Source organism: Marmota marmota, unplaced genomic scaffold (assembly GCF_001458135.2).
Source record: "Marmota marmota marmota unplaced genomic scaffold, marMar, whole genome shotgun sequence".
Lineage (NCBI taxonomy): Eukaryota > Metazoa > Chordata > Mammalia > Rodentia > Sciuridae > Marmota > Marmota marmota.
In genome coordinates, this window is record NW_025999932.1 from 567440 (window position 1) to 588635 (window position 21196).

Here is a 21196-nt window from a genome sequence, read left to right on the forward strand (position 1 = left end):
CGTGCCGGCCGGGGGAGGGGTGCGAAAGGAGGAGGGGCCGGCGGGAGGCCGGCGGGGGGTCGCGCTCCTGCACACAGCCGACTCCAGCGGGCGAGGAAACTTGGATTGGAAAACAGAATTTTCTTTGTGTCTAGGGTCGATCCGTATGGGTTTGAGAGGCCTGCAGACTTTGATTACGCAGCTTACGAAGAATTCTTTTCCACGTACCTGGTAATACTCACCAAGAGAGCCATAAAGTGGTCCAGACTTGTAAAGGGCGGCGGCGCGGTGCGCAGAAGCGCCACAGGTGAGGGAGCCACAGGACTGCACCACCCACCCCCTTCGCGACGGGCGAAGTCCAGCTCCTTCCCCCAGGCGCTGGCGGGGAGGCTGCTTCTCCAGACGCAGCACCCGGAAACAAAGCCCGTCTTCTACCTTCAAAATCAGATGGGGCAGGCTCTCCTTTGCCCCTTCTTCACGGAGAAAGTGGAAGTTGAGGGAGTGGGCCCTGTCCAGACCCCCGTGTTTTCCCCGGTCACTGTCCAAGCCACAGGTGTTATTTATGTGCTGATCTTTTGTTTCCTTGCTGAGAGTCTGCGCGTCCTGCAAAGTGGCTTGACCAGGATGGTGACTTCAGTATTTGTTAAGTGGGCAAGGCAGTGTTGGCCTGCAAGAGGCCACATACAGACCTCCAGCGCACCAGCAGGGCAGTGCCTCCCAAGCCAGGCCAGTGAGGGCTAGGCTTCAAGGGACAGAGCTGGATGAGCCAGATGGTAGAGGTGCGAGGGAGAGTAGACATGAAGCAGAGGACCCTGCACTGGCCTGAGGGCCTAGGGTGCTGCGTGGACAGTGAGCAGACAGAAGCACCTGACTCTTTTTTAAAAATCTTTTTTTTAGTTGTAATTGTACACAGTACCTTTATTTTACTTATTTTTATGTGGTCCTGAGGATCAAACCCAGCGCCTTGCTCCGACTAGGCTCTACGGCTCAGCCCCAGCCCTGCCCCAGCCCCAGCCCCACACCTGACTCTTGAAGGGTTTTAAAGATGTCAGCAGAGTGTTCCTAGGCCGTGCTGGGTTGAGGGACAGAGGACTGGGGTGGGGAAGCTGGTCCCTGCTCAGCCCCTGGGCTTCTTGCCCCTGCCTCCCTCCAAGGCTGTTGCTGGGAGGGTGGGTGAGAGGGTGGGTAAAGGCTCCCAGTGTAGCATACAAGGCAGAGCCCAAGGGACTGCAGGGGTGGCTCGCCTTGGCTTTACAGCCCTGAAGTCAGGGTCCTGGGTGTCCCACAGGTACCCTGCTGTCCCTTCCTGTCACCTGTTTGTCCATGCTCCAGTAAACACGTACCTTTACTTTTCTTCTTTTGGGCTTATTCTTAAAAGTTGTCTTTTAACTTAAGATGTCACATGTTGGTATGCATATCGTGTTTGCACTGTGTGTGATAGGTACAGGTACAGTGTGTGTGTGTCTGTGTGTGTGTGTGTGTACATATATACTTGAAAACATGCAAGATTACGCACAAGGGAAACATTCCGGTCACACTAAGGGTTGGAAAATGAAGTTGTTTATTGCCTGCTCTAGGCCCCAGCCTCTCATACAAGTGACCACTAGGGACTGTCCAGGTGTCCCCCAAGAGCAGAGGTGCCAGCACACAGGCTCACAACTAATGGCATGGGCTCTGCACCACAGGGGCCCAGTGGGAAGAGTCCCTGAGGGATGTGTCTCCTGTGAGACCAGGGCACATTCCTTCTGTCTGACTTTGTTGTTGATCCCATGCTGCTTCCCTTCTGTGAGTGGTGGGAGCCATGTTCGGCTCACCTCCGTCTCCCCATGATGGGGGGTCTAGCTGGAGCAGGAGTAGAAGGCATCTGGGAAGCAGTCTGCATGCAGAATATAAAATGCTCCCAGGCTCTCGCTCTAGTCCAGCGGTCTTGCTTTGCTTTGCTTCTTTTGAGCACTATCTTAATTCTTTTTAAAAATTTGACTTAGTTTTTATTGAAGTAGCCTTTTCCTGCTCACATTTCTTTAGTAATGCAAAGAGACTGTGATTATGGTAATGAGCACAATCACTGTCACAGGACTGTGGGGAGATCATTGTGCCACTCAGGGATGCTCAGCCTGAGGACTGGGAGCCACCAGCATCAGCCTGAGGTTCTGCTCAGTCTGGTAGGGGTGAGGGGGTCTGCACCCTGTGTGTCCTTGCTGGCACAAGGTGTGGTTTCTGGGTCCCTTACTGTGGACACAAAGCCCTTAGTGCAGGCAAAACTCCAAGTGGACTGTGAGGTCTGAAATAGGAGAAGATACAGGCTTTCCTGCCAGATGATCTGGGTGGGTGCAGTTGGGTGGCAGTGTGCTCAGCTTCAGGCCCCTGGGTCACCAGGCGCCCCTCCAGTGTGACGTCGCACTCACTGGGTGTTTGTCATGTTGTGGAGGCATGTCGCCCACCTTTTGTGTGTCCAGTAGCACAGTTACCTACAAATGTTGGCATTCAGTGTGTCTTAAGACACACTTACTCTGCTCAGTGCCCTGTCTGTGGGTACAGGGCACACATTATTTTTCTGTTGTAAGTGTCTGCCAGCAGCCCTATAGCCTGTCGCTCCTGTAGCCTAGAAAGACTGACCTCGGCACACAAGGTTCTGCTCTCCTGTTTCATTTCCTGTCTGGGTGTGAAAAGGACTTCTTTCAGATCTCCTTCTGAGTTGCTTAAGATGTTAACACATCTAAACGAAAATTAAATTACAGTAACATTTTCAAAGACAAATGCCAAAATATGAGACTTTTCTTCCTTTGTCAGGGCAGACAGATGGAAGCTAATTCTCTGGGTACATCTGTGCGCAGGCCCTGCCCTTGGGAGAGGGTCAGTCTGGGAGGACAAGAAACCATTCCATTCCCTGCTAAAGAAACAGTGTAGGTTCAGATAGCAAACTTGTCAAAAAGTAGCAAAAGCTTTTGTTCTGTGTAACCTGCAAGTGTGGCTGCCATTGCAGGGCACCCTTGTCCTTACCCTGACACCAGGTTGTGCTCCGTCTCTGTGTGTATTTGAGACTGAGCTCCCCAGGTGTGCAGTTTATGGTCAGCAGAGCAGTCGTCTCCGGCTTGTTTGTCCAGGGGAGAGAACCCAGGAGCATCTTCCCAGGAAGCCACATCCTGGCACTTTATAATTTTTGAGACAGGATCTCTCTGAGCCGCCCAGGTTGGCCTCAAACTTGTAGTGCCCCTGCCTCAGCCTTCCCAGTCACTGGGATCACAGACGTGCATCCCTGTGCCCAGGCAGAGCAGGTGTCTGAAGTCGAAGTTGGTGTGTGTAACCATTTTGCCCTTTCATTCAAAACAAAACAAAACTTTATATTGCCAAATTATTTTTTAAATTTACAGGAAAACATTTTTACCTGTGTGTATTTCTGTGAGTTTAGACATAGTCTTCACCACAGTGAAGATTCAAAACAGTTCTATCACCTTCAGAAATTCCGCTTCTTGCCAAGTGTGCTGGTGCAAGCCTGTCATCCCACAGAGGGCTGAGGCAGGGGGATCATGAGTTCAAAGCCAGCCTCAGCAACTTGGCAAGACCCTGTCTCAAAATAAAAAATAAAATGGGCTACAAATGTGGTTCAGTGACTGGGCACCCATGGGTCCGATCCCTGGTACTGGGGTGTGGGTTTCACCCTGCCATCAGCTCCCCCACTGGCAGCTGCTCATCCGCTCTCTGTTGTAAGGGGCGGAGCTTTCCAAGCGCATTTGGACACCATGCATCGGACTCCTGGGACCCTCTTGTGTACTTGGTGGCTCACTCCCTCCCGTTGCTGAGAGTGACGCACTTTCTGGATCTCTCTAGCCATCAGTTGATGTTTGGGACGTGCCCAGTCGACCCTGTAAACAGGCAGGTGCTTCTGTGTGAACTTAGCTCTTTCCTCTCTCTTGGAAAACAACCTAGGACTGGAATTGCCGGGTCATGTCAAAGTTTGATTAGTAAGAAATTGCATTTCCTAGCAGATGCAGGGTTTTAGGTCCAGTGCCCGCTCCCCACACACAAAAAAGGAAAAATAAGTTGCAGATTCTTTTTCTAAACGACTGTTCAATTTTGCATTTCTCCCAAAACTGTATGAACACTCAAGTGGCTACGCTTTCTTGTTACAATTTTATTTTTTTAATCCATTCTTTCTTTTGGACAGATTATTCTTTTTTTAATGTTTATTTTTTAGTTGTAGTTGAACACAATACCTTTATTTATTTTATTTATTTATTTTTATGTGGTGCTGAGGATCAAACCCGGTGCCTCGAACGTACTAGGTGAGCACTCTACCGCTGAGCTATAACCACAGCCGCTGGACAGATTATTCTATGTGCAACTTTGTCAAAAGACACTTGATTCTGTCTGTGTGAACCCCTCTCTGGTTCTTTCCTGTGTCCATTAATCCACTTGCGTGGCCTTTCACCAACACCACGTTGTTGTCACTGTCGTTATCAGTCTGCCAGTCCATGAGTGGGGCGTTTGTCTGCGTTTGCTTGGGTCTTTTGATTCCTTCTGCAGTGTTCAGCATTCAGACCCTGCAGGTGCTTCGTTTGGTTTAGACCCTTTTCTGTTACTGTTTGGTGTTATTGTAAATGACACCTTTAAAATTTTTGCTTCCTGGTTGTTCGCAGTTGGTTTGTGGAGACACCCCTGGTTTGCACGTGTCCTTTCCTTGTGGCGATTAATTTCCTCTGGTTAGAACAGTCCTTGCCGGTGTTGGGACTGACCCCTCTTGATGCTGGCCTGCAAAGAGTGACTAAATACGTTCAGAGCACTCTGGTCACTGTGCCCTCTGAGGGGTTCTGAGACCCACAGCCCAGTTTCAGTACAAATCTACTAATTTGGAGGGAAGGTCAGGTCAAATTATTAGTGTCTGCTTGAATTTTAAATGGGACCAAGCTCCTGCTCTCCGTGTTCACAAACACAGTGATTAGACAAGCTAGCTGAGATGATCTTGTTAGAGCAGGATCCTCAAGGACACTTCTAAGCTGCAAAGAGGATCTCCCAGGTTCTTTGGTTCTTGTGGATGGTGCTTGGTCTGTCCTGCCCTGCCTGGGCCTTCCTGGCCACCCACAGCTCTTGTCAGAAGTGGCTGAGCATTCCAGCCTGACTGGGAGGCCCAGTGGGCAGTGGGTGAGGCTTGTCCTCCTGGTGCCTGTATCAAGGTGCCCAGGCCCAGATGTTCATAACTGTGGGTCCCTGAAACTTGTGTTAACAATGTTTGTTACTCATGGATTTCCTGTTGGAGCCTGTGAGGTCCTTCCTAGGGCTTATGATACCTTGTGAAATTTCACTAACTGCACGAATTTTTACTTCTTTTCTTCCCGTTCAGCCAGCTGTTACTATAGCAAGACCTGAGGTCTCTCTTGGCTCACAGCTTTGGAGGCCGCCCTTGTGGGTGGTTGGCCCTGCTGTTCTGAGCCTTGGTGAGGCTGTGCATAACAGCACGAGCATAGGGCTGAGCAGAACTGCTCATCCCAAGGCCAAGAAGCAGAAGAGCAAGAGGACGAGGGGGCCGGGGGCCAGGGTCCCACAGTCCCTGTCGGGCAGAGCTCCCATTGACCCAGGGACCTCTCTGGGCCCCACTCTTAGAGGTTGCACCCTCCCAGAAGTGCCACCTGGGACCAGGCCTTGGCCATATGGCCTTGGAGGACGTCTGACGTGCAAACCTTGGCATTTCCTACAGTGTGGCTACTTCAGAATGGCGTATTCATAATGTAATGGCAGAGGAACACAGCAAAGCCTTGAAAGCTCACTGTTTTGCAGGCTGATGTCATAAAGGCACAGGGGACACCTGGTCTAATTTGATTGGCCTGTCAGTCTCACTTGGCATCAGTTATCTGAAGGGGTCTTTGAGTCTGGTCCTCTGTTTCTATGGTCATTAGAAGATTACTTATTACTGGCTGGGGATGTGACTTAGTGGTGAGACTCATGCGTAAAACAGGGTTTGATTGCCAGCACCATAAAAAAAAATTACTCTTTTATTTATTTTCAATGAAAATAAAACCACAAGTTGTAGGGCTCAATATACAGGTTAACTTCAGAACCAGGACTGACCACTAGCACCACCTCCCAAGCGCCCCCAGGTCCGTGTGTGCTCACCTCAGCCCTACTGGCTCCGCCCTTCAGCCATAGTCCACGTGGGTGCTGTGCTCCTGACTGGGCCCACTGTTACTCACCGCCAGGTCGGTGTCAGCACCTGAACCTGGTACATGGGGTCCTGTGAGGGCTGCACTGCCTGAAGTTGTGCTTTGGCCCCTGCCAGTCTGCCTACAGCTCCCAGGAACAGCAGAGGGTCAGCACCTGCCCCTGCCCTCTTCTGCAGAGGGCCATCTCCACCTGGCCTGGTGCCCACTCAGCACATGGTCGGCCACTGAGCTGTGCCCTTCTCTCCATGTGGCTCTGTATCAGCTCAGGCTCAGCACAGAGGCACAGGGCTGCTGGGGTGAGTCTCCCAGGGCAGGAGCCCGAGGCAGAGCCTGGAGTCTGGCAGAGTCCACCGGGCAGGCAGAAGGGGAGGACCTGGGAGGAGCCTGAAGCCCAGGCCTGTCTCCTCAGGTGCCTGGCAGGGCAGAAGATGAGCAGCGGTGACTGTACCGCCTCTCGTGCTGCTCTGTGGGGAGAGGAGTCTGTCTTGGAGAATTTACAGAGTGTATGTGTGGGCTTGGGGGAAGGCTTGACGTCTGGGCCTTCCGCCCGCGTTGTTTAGGGAGGGCAGGCGTGGGAGGCCTGCAGCCACAGGGGCACACTCAGCCCCTCCTGGTTCTGACTTGTGGGCGCTATCTGTCCTTTTGGTTCCAGTGAAACGCTACGTCCGGAAAGGGATCCCGCTGGAACACCGGGCCCGTGTCTGGATGGCAGTGAGTGGAGCCCAGGCCCAGATGGACCAGAACCCTGGCTACTACCACCGACTGCTCCAGGGAGAGCGAAGTTCCTGCCTGGAGGAGGCCATCAGGACAGGTGGGAGCCAGGGCCTGCACGTGGCGGGGTGGTGGACCAGGCAGCTCGGGCAGCAGAAGTGCTGCCCTGTGCACAGCCCTGAGGCCTGTGGAAAAAGCTGTTGTCAGAGAAGCATCAGCTCGTTTAGATTTGAAATCACATTTTGGAGGAAAAATAAACTGAAGCATTCATGGGAAGGACAGTGTTTTTAATCCATCCAGAAAATATTGGAGTGCCTGTTGGGGGAGGGCGGCAGCCAGCAGCACTGGGCACAGAGTGACAGTGCTGTGCCCAGGAACCAGTCACCAGCAACTCTCAGCTTCTTGCCTCAGGGCCCTTAGTGAGCCCTGAGCTCACTGAACTCTCAGAAGCTCAAAGTGCTGGAAGAGTTCTGACCCAAGTTGAACAGGAGCTGTTTCGGAAATAGATGTCCTCTCCAATTTTAACACCTTTTGAGAAATGTAGGTGTGAACGCGACACAGTTTTTTAAATGAACCCGTTTATGTTGAAGCACAGAGGTTGAGGGAGGGGGGTGGCCCTGACGTGTGCAGGGCTTCATGCTGCCGCCCTCCTGGGTTCAGTGTCCTCAGGCTCCAGCTGTGGGAGTCGGGAGCCAGAGGCTGCATCCTGGTCACAGAACAGAAGCCCAGCCCAGGGTCCTCACGCGGCAGGGCAGAGGTGCAGATGGAGGTGGGGACAGGGAGCTCATGGAACCCTGCTGTTTGTTGGAAAAGTGATTTTAAAGGTTCTGTTGAGCGTGGTTTTGGATCAGTCTTTTTGTTTTATCGTAGTAAAGGTAAAACATAAAAGTTACCATTTTATTTTGCCAAACTGAAACTGTCCTCACTGGGCACTAACCTGCCTCGCTGCCCTGTGGCCCCCCCCCCAGGCCCCCTCTGATGTCTCTGCCTGGCTGCCTGAGGGTCCTCACAGGAGGAATCCCCGCACGTATCCTCCTCTGAGCAGCATCCTTCTCTGAGCAGCGGCCTCGAGGTTCCTTGGGGCTGCAGAGGGTCAGGACCCTTCCTTTTAAGGCTGCAGTGTCCTGGGACGTGGGCACCACCTTTAGTTCACCCTTCGGACTCCATGGACACTGGGTGGCTCCACCACCTGGCTCTCTGCTGGAGTCGCTGCCTCTGGCCCTTGGCTGTGGGCCCAGAAGTAGGCCTGCTCGGTGGTGGTGGCAGGTGGTGGTGGCAGGTGGTGGCCTGGTGTCTAACTTGGAGGCATCTGGGTGAACCGTTTTACAGGGATCGTAAGGGGGTGTTGGGTGCTCAGGGCGCCTGTGAGCCGTGGCCGCACCTGCACCCGTCCACATCAGCCTTTTCCTTTCCTATAGAACGATGAGAGCAAGGAGAAGCTTCTCCCGGCCAGGGTACCACACAGGAGCATTCACAGCTGTCTCTAGTCTGAAATAGTAAGAGCACCGTCTTTTCCCTTGATTCGTTTATTTGAATGTTGACGATTCCAGAAAGAGGTCTATCTGGGGCCTGGGTGGGGATTGGGCAGGGGTGTGGGCCCTAAGACAGGAAGAGGCCCGCAGGGAGGCCCCTCATACAGAAGCCGGCAGTGCCAGTTTATCTAGTGCTCGGGACTCAGTTTGTCCCTTTATTTCTGAGGGAGTCTCTTGTCCCACTCGCTGTGTGCTTGGTGTTCAGAACTGGGAAGCTCAGCTTGTCTGTTCATTTCTGGTTGAGTCTCCTCTCCTTCGCTGTGTGCCTGGTCTTCAGAACTGGGAAGCTCCCCAGAGCTCAGTGTGTCGTTTCCACTGGTCACCCTGGCGCGGGGAGGGCTCTTCCTGGGGGGAGCTGGGACTCAGGTGAGGTGGGCTGTGCTGGTGGGGCCAGTGTGGAAATGGACCAGTGAGGGCTGTGGCTCTGGATAGCTGCTGTGCCATCTCTGATCCCAAGAGAAAGGACAGTTAGAACTTGTTGCTGTGTCCCCAGATTCCAAGAAAGCCCCCCTTCTTCCTGACACAGTGTGCCGTCACCTCAATTATGCTGACCTTTCCCAGGTTGATTCAAGAGGCAACCAGGGTCAAACCAATCCTGAGGTCCTGGACAGAATCCCACTGCACTGGGGTGGACACAGAGGCTTGAGTGATGACCTCTTTGGTGAATTTCCGTGCAGACCTGAACCGGACCTTCCCGGACAATGTGCGTTTCCGGAAGACGGCCGAGCCCTGCCTGCAGAAGACCTTGTACAACGTGCTGCTGGCGTATGGGATGCACAACCAAGGCGTGGGGTACTGCCAGGTGAGCCTTCAGGCCTTCACACCAACACAGGGTCGCTGGGGGAGCCCTGGGCCTCTGCGTGTGCTGCTGGCACAGGGAGCTTGCTCTGGCTGCAGCCAGGCCACCTCCAGGGTTCCCAGGAGAGCACTCAGGTCAGGTACCCGAGGGCCAGCCTGGTGCCGTCATGGGTCGCCAGCTGTAGCCCAGGTCTGCCACAGAGTGGGAAGCAGCTTTTCCTGAGCTGGAGGTTGCGAGCTTCACATGGCCCTCCTGCTCCCTATAGCTGAGGTTGGCACCAGGTTTCCGGAGAGGATGATGAGTGTGTCCTGAGCTTGGGTGATTTTGGTCCTCTTATCCTGGGCGATAGCTCCAGAAGCCCATGGTCAGTGCCAGGGAGCCCAGAGGGCATGGTTCAGGGAACAGGTGTGAACAGATGTCTGCCCAGAGCAGGTCTGGCAGCTTCGGTCCCCACCTGGAGAGCCCTCACATCATTCTCTGGCTGAGCAAGTGGGTTTCAGGGTGAGAGGGTGGCTGTGTGGGCAGGGAGAGGAGCAGAGGAGGCAGAGGACTGGATGGCCTGCTGCTCGTTTCTGGCCGGATGCCATTGGGCCAGGCTTGTAGGTCGCACTGCTGGACGCTGGTGTTGCATGCGTGGAGCTGAGGCAGGATGTCCCTCCATCCTTGGCTTGTTGCTGTTGCCACCCTCTGTCAGGGAACCAGACTGTGGCCCAAAGGAGCTGAAGCAAAATGTCTTTATATTGTTCTACTTTCTGTTCTTTTGGCTTTTAAAAACAGTTTTACTTTCAAACACAAACACAGTTTTGATGTTGGCATGACAGTGGAGCTCTGCTGCTTGGACCCCACACACTGCGCATTCTCCGAGTTGGCCAACTGAGGCCCTGACAGGCACACACCACGTGGCTGAGACGCAAGTCCATGCTCCTGCATTTCTGGGGCCTGGAAGTCTGAGGTCAGGGCGGTGGGCTGGGTGCCCGGCCCCAGGCTGTGAGCAGGGTCTGTCCCAGCCTCCCCCAGCCTCTGTGGTCGCTGCCGACTGTGGCGTCCCTGGGCTTGTGGATGCCACACTCCGATCTCTGGCGCATGGTCCCAGGGCATTCTGCCTGCTTGGTGTCTGTGCCCATGGCCCCGTTCTGTAAGGGTCTTCACCCCAGTAGACCCTCACTTATATTAGCAGCAACTGCTGGCACCTCCCCAAGGCACAGGGTGGGTCTCAGCCTGGGAATCCGAGGTGGCTGCCCATGCGCATTGCCTGTGTCAGCATGGTCCACCGCTGTGGCTGTCCCCAGACCCAGTGCACGTTGTCCCTGGGCTCTCGGCAGCAGCGCGCACCAGCCCCTGCCTTCACAGTCTTGATGCCACGGTCTCTGTGTTTAGTTTTTAGTTCTGCTGTGCAACTGAGGTGCAGATCTGAGGGTGTGAGAGCCATGTGTGTGCAGCCGGCGTCTGCTCCTGCAAACCCTCGGTGGCACATGCAGGCCAGGCTTGGTGCCACCACAGCGTGCTGCTGCAGCCTCACCTGCATTGCTTCACACTCACCTACTCCTGGTGGAAGTGACGCTGAGCACGCAGCTCAGCCCCCAGGAGTGGAGCCCTTCCCAGAGGGCCGCAGGCCTGAGGTTTCTGGAAAGTGGTAGGACTCTCCCAGGAGGGTCTCCACCCAGTTCTCTCAGCCACCCTGATGGCCCCGGTGGCAGGCCGTGACCCTCACTTTGTGTAATCACAGCCCTAGGTGTAGAGTCACCTTGGGGGAGAGATCCAGGCCAAGCAAGTGGTCAGATAGCCTTCTGGGAACCAGTGGTGGTGGGCTGACCCATGCAGCCCTCAGAGGGTGGTCTTCAGTGCTCCTCGCATTGCTCAGGGGTTTTAACTGTTAACTTTTTCTTATTTTTATGGAGGTTCAATATACACAGTACTACTGGCAGACCTTTAGTTTCTCTAAGATTCCACCAAAAGATTGTTCCAGGCTCATTCAAGTTTTAGGGAAGGGAAGAGAACTGGGGACCTAGTAGCCGCCCAACTAGTACCGAATTGTAAGGCAGTTGAAGACTCAGTGAGACCAGTTGTGGTGGTCCATGCCTGTAATTCCAATGACTTGGGAGGCTGGGGCAGGAGGATTGCAGGTTTAAGGCCAGCCTGGGCAACTCAGCAAGACCGTCTCAAAATAAAAAGTAAAAAGCTTGGGCTGCAGCTTGGTGGTAGAAGGCCCCTGGGTTCAATCCCTGGTACCACCAAAAAACAAAACAGAATGTAAAAACCTCAGTGTGAGTTTTGCTTCTCCTTTTTCTGATTTTAGGGAATGAACTTCATAGCAGGATATCTGATTCTCATAACGAAGAATGAGGAAGAGTCTTTTTGGCTCTTGGACGCTCTTGTTGGAAGGATACTGCCTGGTATGTTGGAGCCCCTGCTACGCCTTCCTACCCTGCCTCTGGGTTAGCCAGGCCAGCTGGCTGACCCTCCAGCTCTAGTGGAGGCACAGCCGTCCTCCTCAAGCTCCCAACATGGGCGTGGGCACCACTGGGCGTGGGCACCACTAGGTGTGGGGGGTGGTCTGCTGCAGAGCATGGGTTTGGCTTTGACCATGCGTTCAGCTCTGCTCTTCCTCTGTTGTCCCTTCCCTAGGGAGTGGGGGACTTGTGGAGTCTGAGGATCACGCAGTCTGCCAGGGGCTGGCCTGGCTGCCCGTGTATTGGTCATTAGGTTTGTGAGTTCTCATCAGCACAATAGCAATCTCTTATTACTACTTTTGGGGAAAATCACTCTTAAATCCGTATGCTTTTTAACTTCCTGACAAGTAAGAACAGCTACCAGCTTTAACAAAGCGTAGTGCAGACTGCATAGTGTGAGGTCACTTTGGGTAGAGAGGAAGAGCCAGAGCTGTCCCCATGGAAGAGGACGTGGGACAGCTGACTTCCTGTCCCACCCCAGTCTGACACAGGTGCTGGGAAGAGCACTCTGTGCCTGTCCCCGGGCAAGGGCATGAGATACGGATGCTCCACACATGTGTCCTCACTCGAGCCCAGGTCATTTGTGCCACCAGATAGCCAGACGGCCACAGCACCCCTTTCACAGAGGGTCTGCAGGCTTGGGGAGTGTGAGTGTGGGCCTGCTCGCAGGCTCGTGTGCCAGGTGAGGCAGTAGCACCTGGACCTCAGCCCGTGTGCCCCCTGGAAGGGCGCCTGAGCGCACCGTGGTGAGGAGAAGGCAGGCTGAGAGGTGATGTCTCCCTCACAGCAGCCAGGGCCAGGACAGAGGAGAGGGAACTGCAGCAGGTGCCGCTGCCTCCGGCCCTCGAGGGTGAGGCTGGTGTGCACCAGGTCAGCTCTGTCCTTCCCAATGGGCCTGGCATGGTCCAGGCCCTGTTCCGGGGTCTGGGAAGCACCAGTCCTGTCCTCGGGCAGGTTCTGGACAGCAGCAGCACACCCTCTCATCCCAGTTGCTCAGATCACCAGCCCGTTGGAGCCCTTGGTGCCTCGCCCCCTCTCCAGGATGCCACTGCACAGAGCAGACTGTGGCTTCCCTGCAGCAAGAAGACTCCTTGTCTGCCAGAGGAGCCCTCTGTGGATCTGTGGCACTGCTGAGAGGGCAGGCTCTGGGATGAGCTGACGCCTGCATGTCCTGAACAGGAGAACATGTAGGTCAGAGGGGAGAAGGGCCAGGCTCCGGCTCCCCTCAGTGGGCAGCGGTGTCGAGCAGAGCTTCATCCCCACGTTGCTGCCTGCGTGCGTTCAGTTGAACCAAACTGCCACAGAACAGGTCTCGATTCAGACTCGGAACTCGGGTGAAACGTCAGCCAGTGAGAGGAGGTAGTCCTGCCACTGTGGAGTGCTCCAGGTAGCAGAGGCAGGGACACTGCACCTCCCAAGTCTTGTCCCAGGCAGCCTGTGTCCTGCTTTTCATCATCTCTTTTTTAATTATATGAGGGATATACATATAACATTTTCATTTGGAAAGTTAAAAAAAATCTAGTACCAATGATAGGATGACAGTGACAATCTTCCATGAATACATCCCATCTGTCTCCTTCAGAGGTGTTGAGAAAAACAGTCTAACAAAGTTGACTTGACGGACATGCCTAGTTTTCTCTACTGTCAAACCCTGAAGAAACAGATAATTCCTGTTTTATTTAATTATATTTTAAAATAAAGCTTAGCCGGGCACAGTAGCATGTATCTGTGGTCCCAGTTACTCGGTAGGCTAAGGCAGGAGGCTCGTTGGAGCCCAGGTGTTGGAGACCAGCCTGGATGATATACAAGATCCCATCTCAAAAAAATTGGTCTGGGGTGGATCTTGGCTGTTGAGTATGCGTGCCTGGCACACACAAGGCCCTGGGTGTGATTCCTGGCACCACAAAAACTTTTTCGAATAAAATCTTGCAGAAAATGGAAAATGACGATCCGCTCGTCAGCTCATGTTAGGAAGCCAGAACAGTGCGACGTCCTGCGCGTAGGCTCGTCTCCCTGAGGCACAGGGGCACGTCCCTGGTAACACACTCAGGGATTGAGCAACTGGAATCTAGAAATGGTTGTGAAGTGAGTTCTTTCTTTTTGTTGTTGTCGAAAGTCATTTTATCCCAGGAATGCCAGAATGACCTAATCATTTCAAAGAGTCCAGGGCAAGACAGGCCAAGAAAAGCTTAAAGAAGGAAACTGGCGGTTGGTTGATGCTCAAGGTATGTGGAGTTAGTTTGTCTACGGGTAAAGACATGTGTGGAACAGAACTGAGAAGCCCAAGCCAACTGGTCTGTGGCTGCATCTGCCATCCATTGGAATGTCTTGTATAAGGCACATCAATTAATGGAGAAATAACTGTTTAAAACACTATTCTGTGACAGTTGACTGTCTACATGGAAGAAAGCAAAATTAGGTCCTTATTCGATTCCAGATGGTTCAGAATTTCACAGTTAAAAAGTCAGAGCTCTGAAGCTCAGAGAAGAAGAGCGGTTTGTGAGGCTGCAGTGAGATGAAATTCTGGAAGGCAACTCAAAAGCATGGAAGACACTGAGAATCTCAGTCACATGAAAATAAGCCAGTCTTGGAGACAGATGACAGAAGCAAGTGGCTGCTGGTTTGGAGAAGACATCTGGTCCATGCGATGAACCAAGGGCTGTGGATCTGGATTGTCTGAAGAATTCCTAAAGGTCTGGGAGAGGACAGCATCAGGGGAAGGAAATGGCCAACAGTTGATTCACAGACAGGCACCTGGATGGCCCACGGACTTAGGCAGAGGTGGTGCGGCCTTCAGCAGGCCAGTGCCAAGCAATGTCCCCAGCTGTGGAGCCACTGAAACCTGGCAGTAGTCATCTGCATCCCTGAGAACAGGTGTCAGTCAGTGCAATTCAAGAGGAGGACCCTGGAGAACAGAATGAGCAACCTGCACACCCCCTACCAGAGACTTCTGCACTGTGGCCAGTCCTTGGCCGCCCCCGACTGTACTCAGCCCAGGTTTTGGGCCAGAGCCCCTCTCATCCCAGTTGCTCAGATCAGCAGGAAACCATGTGGCACCAGCCCGTTGGAGCCCTTGGTGCCTCGCCCCCTCTCCAGGATGCCACTACACAGAGCAGACTGTGGCTTCCCTGCAGCAAGAAGACTCCTTGTCTCCCAGAAGAGCCCTCTGTGGATCTGTGGCACTGCTGAGAGGGCAGGCTCTGGGATGAGCTGACGCCTGCATGTCCTGAAAGACTGGTGTGACCTGGTTTCCCCTGAAATGCAGGGGAACAGGTCCTTGATGGCACACCTCAGCTCTGGCCAGCAGGAGGGCCAAGATGAGCACCAAGGCACACTCTGCAAGGCCACAGCTCCAGTCCAGGAGCAGAGGAGGGTTGGTGTGGGCTGGTGGTGCCCTGATGGTCTCAGCCAGGGCTGAGCAGGACTCCACACTCTTCTGATGGGCTTCCCCCATGACTGTCCATCCCGAGCCTGGTGTTTCCTGGGGGAGTGCTGCCCTTGCTGTGTATGAGTTGGGCCTCCGTGTGGCCATCCAACTACAGACAAGCCCAGCTCCACCACGGAACAGTCAGGTAGCACAGACTCCGCTCCGACCTCTTCTCCCAGCATGCTGTCTCTGGCAGAGTAGAGGACCCAGCAGGGTGGCCAGCCAGGGCCTTCTAGTGGAGCCCAGCATGCCCGGGTGCCTCACCTCCCAAAGGAGGGTCTGGGACTTGATCTCCCTGCCAGGCAGAGGAGGGATATTACATGTTTTTTTTTTTTTTTTCCCCTTAGTTAAATTCTATAGTATTGTGCTCTAAAAAAAAATCAATCTATCATTTCTATGATAATAGGCTTAGGACTTGGCAAAAAATACAAAGAATAAAAATGTTTTATGTTTACTCATTTTCATAAGAGACAGGGTCTTATTATAATATTGTGTTGGGACTGCAGGTGTGTGCCATCATGACTGGTTGAATCTCTTTTAAAATCTCTATTTTTATTGCTATCTAGTGAGCTACTTACATATTTGATTTTTTTTTTTTTTTTAATGTTTCAGTATCAAGGGTTGAACATAGGGCCACTGAAACACTAAACCCCTCATCCCTGGCCCTTTGTTATTTTTTATTTTTTGGTACTGGGGATTGAACTCAGGGTCACTCAACCACTGAGCCACATCCTTAGCAACCCCCCCGCCTCCCTTCTTTATGGTGCTGGGGATTGAACCCATGGCCTTGTGCATGTGAGGCAAGAACTCTACCAACTGAGCTAGATTCCCCAACCCCCCAGCCCTTTTTTGTATTTTATTTAGAGACATGGTCTCACTGAGTTGCTCAGTGCCTCACTGTTGCTGAGGCTGGCTTTGAGCTTGCTATCCTCCTGTCTCAACCTCCTGAGTCTCTGGGATTACAGGCGTGCGCCACTGCACCCAGCTTATTTTAAAAATTTTGACAGTCTTGCTGAGTTTCTTAGGGCCTTGCTTAGCTGCTAAGGCTGGCCTTGAATTTGGAATCCTCCTTCTTCAGCCTCCAGGGATGCTGAGTTACAGGTTTGCACCACTGTGCCCAACTGAGTTAGTTCTTTTTGAAGGCAGGAGAATAGCAAGTTTGAGGCCAGCCTCAGCAACTTGAACCCCATCTCAAAATAAAAAAAAAAAAATATTTAAAAAGGGCTGGGAATGTTGCTCAGTGGTAGAGTGCCATAGGGTTCAAACTACTACTACACAAAAACTAAGTAAATCTAAAAAAAAAAAAAAATGCAATGTCCCCTCATCTTGGGGACAGGCCCCAAGACCCCTCCCCTATGCCTGGAACCATTGGTAGTACAGAGCCTGCTGTTTCACCTTACACACAGACCTGGGATGAAGTGTGTAAGTCGGGCAGAGGAGAGATTAGCAGTGACCCATGGCAAGGTGACTATAACTGTATACGGTGATAAAGGCTGGGTGAAGGAGGCCTCCCTCTATGCTCGCCTTTCTTGAGGCCATGAGGCCATGAGGCCACGGAGCAGGGTGATGAAGTGGCCCTGTGGCAGAGACTGGGAACCATGGCTGTTGCTATTGACGGTGCGGCTGAGGGTGGTCCTCCTCGGGGGAAAGGTCCCTGAGTGTGGAAGGGCAGCTGCTGGTCCTGTGGCCCTGTTGTGCCCTGGGTGGACACATTGTGCCCACCTTCCCTTTGTCTTGGGCCATGCAGTGTGGTGTCCTTGTGGGCCATGTTTTGCATGCTTGGGCCAGAGACCTTAACGTTGACACTTAGGGTCAGGAGTGTGCTGTGTAGAAGGCCCTCGCCCCAGGGAAATGTCTTCAGGGCTCCGTTTCACTCCCTTCCTCCTCCATCCCTGGGAAGCAGCACAGTTTTGGGGGGAGGAAGGCTCCTGGGTCCTGCTCCTGAGGGGTGGGAGTGGGGGGCTGAGACCCCCTAGACTCAGCCCTGGGTCCTGGGGCGTCCGTGAATTGGTATGTGGCCATGCACACTGGGTATCAGGTGAGGGTGAGTGGGGGTGCAGCCCTGGGCATCAGTTCTGGAGGACATCGATGCACTGATGGAAGGGCAAGGCGCCCCCCCTGGGACAGAGGCCACATGCTTCCTATGCCCCAAGTGTGTCACAGCTGTACCTGGGCCACCCTCCATGACACAGTGTCCCCATCAGGTACCCAACACTGCCTGTGCCCAAGGTCCATCTGGTGGGTGCAACTGGGTGCCAGTGTGGATTGCTCTGGAGTTGGGGTGAATTGCGTGGCCTGTTTCTGTGGCCCCAGTTTTATGCCCATTGGGTGGTTAGCAGCCCCAAGTAGCATCAGGTCTTAATGGTTCTGTCGTTTTCCTTTGGGGTTACTTGGGGTCGAGCTCAGCCACAGGTGGCTTAGCACAGAGGCCCGCCGCCTCTCCCCCTCCCACCTTCAGCAGGAGCCCGCGAGGTACCGCCGGGCCTGCTGTGGCCCTGTGGATGGGGAGGTTTGACCCACCTTTCATCCTCGTCTGAGAGCACAGCTGGAGCCCATGTGGGAGTGTGATGCCAGCCCTCATCGTGCTTCTCGTGGAACGCTGGCCGGAAGAGAGTCCAGCAACGGAGGACGGGTCACAGGCACTGGAGATGCTGTGCTGCTGTCTTTGTGGCCCCTCTCAGGTGTGACCTCAGCCTTGGGGCTCCAGGGCACTAGTCCCTGGCCCAGCTGTGCCTGCTGGCCTCAGACCCTCATGGAACACCAGCACCTTCCACACTCAGGGAAGGGAAGGCGCCATGAACTTACTTTAATCCTGCCCTTGGAGACCGCCACAGCCCTCAGCCCCATGAGGTCAGGGTATGAGTTTAGCGCCTCTATTTATGGAAGTTGTTCTCAGCCTCTCTGTCCTGGGACCAAGGTCGCACTGCACCTTGTAAATCGCCTCTTGCTTGTTGCTCTGCTCAGCTCAGCTCAGCTCCTTGCAGGGTCTGATGACGGATGTGGGGTTGCTGTGCCTCTCTTCCAGCTGAACAGCATGCTCTCAGTCACGAAGGCAAAGACAATAAACAGCTCACGCTTTGAAGAGATACGTGCAATATCAAGATAGGAAGGGGGTTCAGAAATCCCTGGCATTTCTTAAAATCTCCAGGTACTTTCATTTCAAACATCCTTGTTGTTTGCTTACTCTGAGAATCAGTCATGTGCCGGCGTCTGTAATGACTGTTTCAACCAAGACACCAAGTCCGCCCAGCCGCACCTCCTACCTGGTTAAGCAGCCACGTGGCAGGTGGCTAGAAGGCCTGCTGGGCATGCAGCATCTGCTGCGGCTTCTGCTGTGACAGTATGAGGATAGCCTACTGTGTTCTTTTTTTTCAGAGGGAGTACTGGGGATTGAGCTCAGGGGCACTGAGCACTGAGCCATATCCCGACCCTATTTTGTATTTTATTTAGACAGGGTCTGACTGCATTGCTTAGTGCCTTACTTTTGCTGAGGCTGGCTCCCGAGCTACTGGGATTACAGGCGTGTACCACCATGCCTGGCTACTGCATTCTTCTATATCACAAATTGAGCATTAAAACTTACTACAGTATGTCACATTGACTTTAAAAATCAAGTAGGAGGGGCTGGGGTTGTGGCTCAGTGGTGGAGCGCTCGCCTAGCATGCACGAGGCACTGGGTTCGATCCTCAGCTCCACATAAATGTAAAATAAAGGGGCCGGGAATGTGGCTCAAGCGGTAGCGCGCTCGCCTGGCACGCATGCGGCCCGGGTTCGATCCTCAGCACCGCATACAAACAAAGATGTTGTGTCCGCCGAAAACTAAAAAAAAATATATTAAAATTCTCTCTCTCTCTCTCTCTTAAAAAAAAACAAAAAAACAATGGTTTCTTTAAAAAAAAAGGTAAAATAAACTAAAAACTAAAGAATAAATATTTAAAAAAAAATCGAGTAGGAAACCCAGAAATTCTGTGGTAAGACAAATGTCCATTCAAAGGAAGATAGAATGCTATTTAGAAGTGTTTGAGTGTGAATTCTGTTTTTGTTGGGGTAAAACACAGACAGCATGAAATTCACGCTTAACCATTTCTGTGTTCGCCTTAGGAGCATTAGTGACACACTGAATTTGGGGGCCCCTTGGGTTAAGGAGAACTTGCTCCTGCTAAGAGAGAGAAGTCCAAGGGCTGCAGCCCCCACCCTGACAGGCTCTAAAGCAGCCAGGTGTGGAGATGCCCGGCCCTGGCCTGTTTGGCACCGGCCTGTGGACTGCACGTTCCTGTCCATGGTCTCGCCTCTCCACCTGGTCTCCTTTAAAGTCCTGCTCACTTTCAGGTGTTTTGAAGACGGGACTTTTGAACCCATTAAGTTTCTTCTGTCTTCCTTCAAAGCTAGCTTTGAATAAAACCTTTTTTTCCTACCAAATTGACTATGAATATTTTGCAAGTAGCAGGGGCTGCAGTCTCACCTTCTGCCCCCATTGCTGTGCCTGTCACCTTCTGTCTGCATTAAGTGCTGACTCCCCTCCCCTCCACCCGCTCATCTGTCTCTGAGTGAGGACTTAGGGACCTCTTAGAAGAGGGGTCATAGGGCTAGGGTTGTGGCTGAGTGGTAGAGCGCTTGCCTGGCATGTGTGAGGCCCTGGGTTTAATTCTCAGCACCACATATAAATAAAATAAAGGTCCATCAACAACTAAAAAATATTAAAAAAAAAAAAAAGGGGGGGGGTCACATAGTGTGTGTCTTTCTTGGACAGGCTCATTTCACTGAGCACGGTGTCCTCAAGAACCGTGACCTGTTGTGGCCTGTGTCAGAATCCCTCTCAATCTGGATAATGTTTCATCATATGGACATCTGTCCGTGTGTCTATTGATGCACACCCCTTAGCAGTTGTGAACAGCACAGATGTGAACACCTGGGTGTGCAAACATCTTTTTCAGTCTCTTCCTGCCTGAAGATTTTAACTAATGCCCAATGGGACCCGAGTGGGTGGCATCTGGCCCAGACCCCTGGTGCCCATGGCTGTCCCGGGGGCCTTGCTTTGGGAGTTGCTCACAGGTGCTCCTGGACTATGGTCCTTCCTCCTGGGAGAGCCCCGTCTCCATTCCCAACTCAGAGGCAAGCGAGGCCTTGGGGGCACCAGTGGCTTGCCAAGTGTGCCTGAGTCTCTTGGTTTCCCTCCCCCTCTGGCAGATTACTACAGCCCTGCAATGCTGGGCCTGAAGACTGACCAGGAGGTCCTTGCGGAACTGGTGAGGCTGAAGATGCCCGCGGTGGCAGCCCTGATGGAGGGACATGGCGTGCTGTGGACCCTGGTGGTGTCCCGCTGGTTCATCTGCCTGTTTGTGGACATCCTGCCGGTGGAGGTGAGCACCTCCATGGGCCCCGAAGCATGTGGGCTGCTGCCTGAGTGACGTGGGTCTATGTCTCCACAGACAGTGCTGCGCATCTGGGACTGCTTATTCAACGAGGGCTCCAAGATCCTCTTCCGGGTGGCCCTGACTTTGATCAAGCAACACCAGACATTCATCCTGGAAGCCACAAGCGTTCCAGACATCTGCGACAGGTTCAAGCAGATCACCAGAGGGAGCTTTGTGACCGAGTGCCACACATTCATGCAGGTGAGTTTTGTAGGTGATGACCCATGGGGGCCCCCCCGCCTGCCTGTGTGCCGGACCTGGGCTTCTACTGGGCCCCTCTCCCCGGGAGGACTATGCCCTCTTCCTGCTGTAGCCACCCTTCTCTCCTGTGGCCTGCCGAGGTGGGGGCATGATTCCCCTCTTACCCATCCATGTCCGAGGCTGCCTCTGACCACGTAGAGGGTCAGATCAGGGTTCCCTGGGTCAGAAGGGTGGGCACAAGAACATAGACCCGCTTACCGGTGCTTTGGTGTCCTGGGGGAGTGGCACCATGTTATCCAGGCTTGGCCTTACTATGTCCTCTCACTCTCCTGACCATACTGCCTGCAGCAGGCCATTTCTTTTCAACCTTCATGCTTTTGACTTCACCCTTGGCCAGATGGGCTGCCCCTGTGTGTGGTGCCTGGAAGGGCTGCTCCCTGCCGAGTCCCAAGCCTGACTGTGCAGACAAACTCAAGTGGGGTCTGCACTGACAAGCGTTGGGGGGGGGGGGGTTATGGGGGCTGGGCA

At 53.3% G+C, this 21196-nt stretch overlaps 1 protein-coding gene across 1 annotated transcript in view; it reads left to right on the top strand.

The window, feature by feature from the left end:
• Grtp1 (growth hormone regulated TBC protein 1) overlaps positions 1–21196 on the top strand; it is a 33547-nt gene that overhangs the window by 10102 nt on the left and 2249 nt on the right. The window contains exons 2-7 of the mRNA XM_048800994.1: positions 78–286; positions 6787–6945; positions 9055–9179; positions 11473–11569; positions 20241–20413; positions 20483–20668. Of these exons, the coding sequence (XP_048656951.1) occupies positions 78–286; positions 6787–6945; positions 9055–9179; positions 11473–11569; positions 20241–20413; positions 20483–20668 (949 nt within the window). The remainder of the gene's footprint in view (positions 1–77; positions 287–6786; positions 6946–9054; positions 9180–11472; positions 11570–20240; positions 20414–20482; positions 20669–21196) is intronic.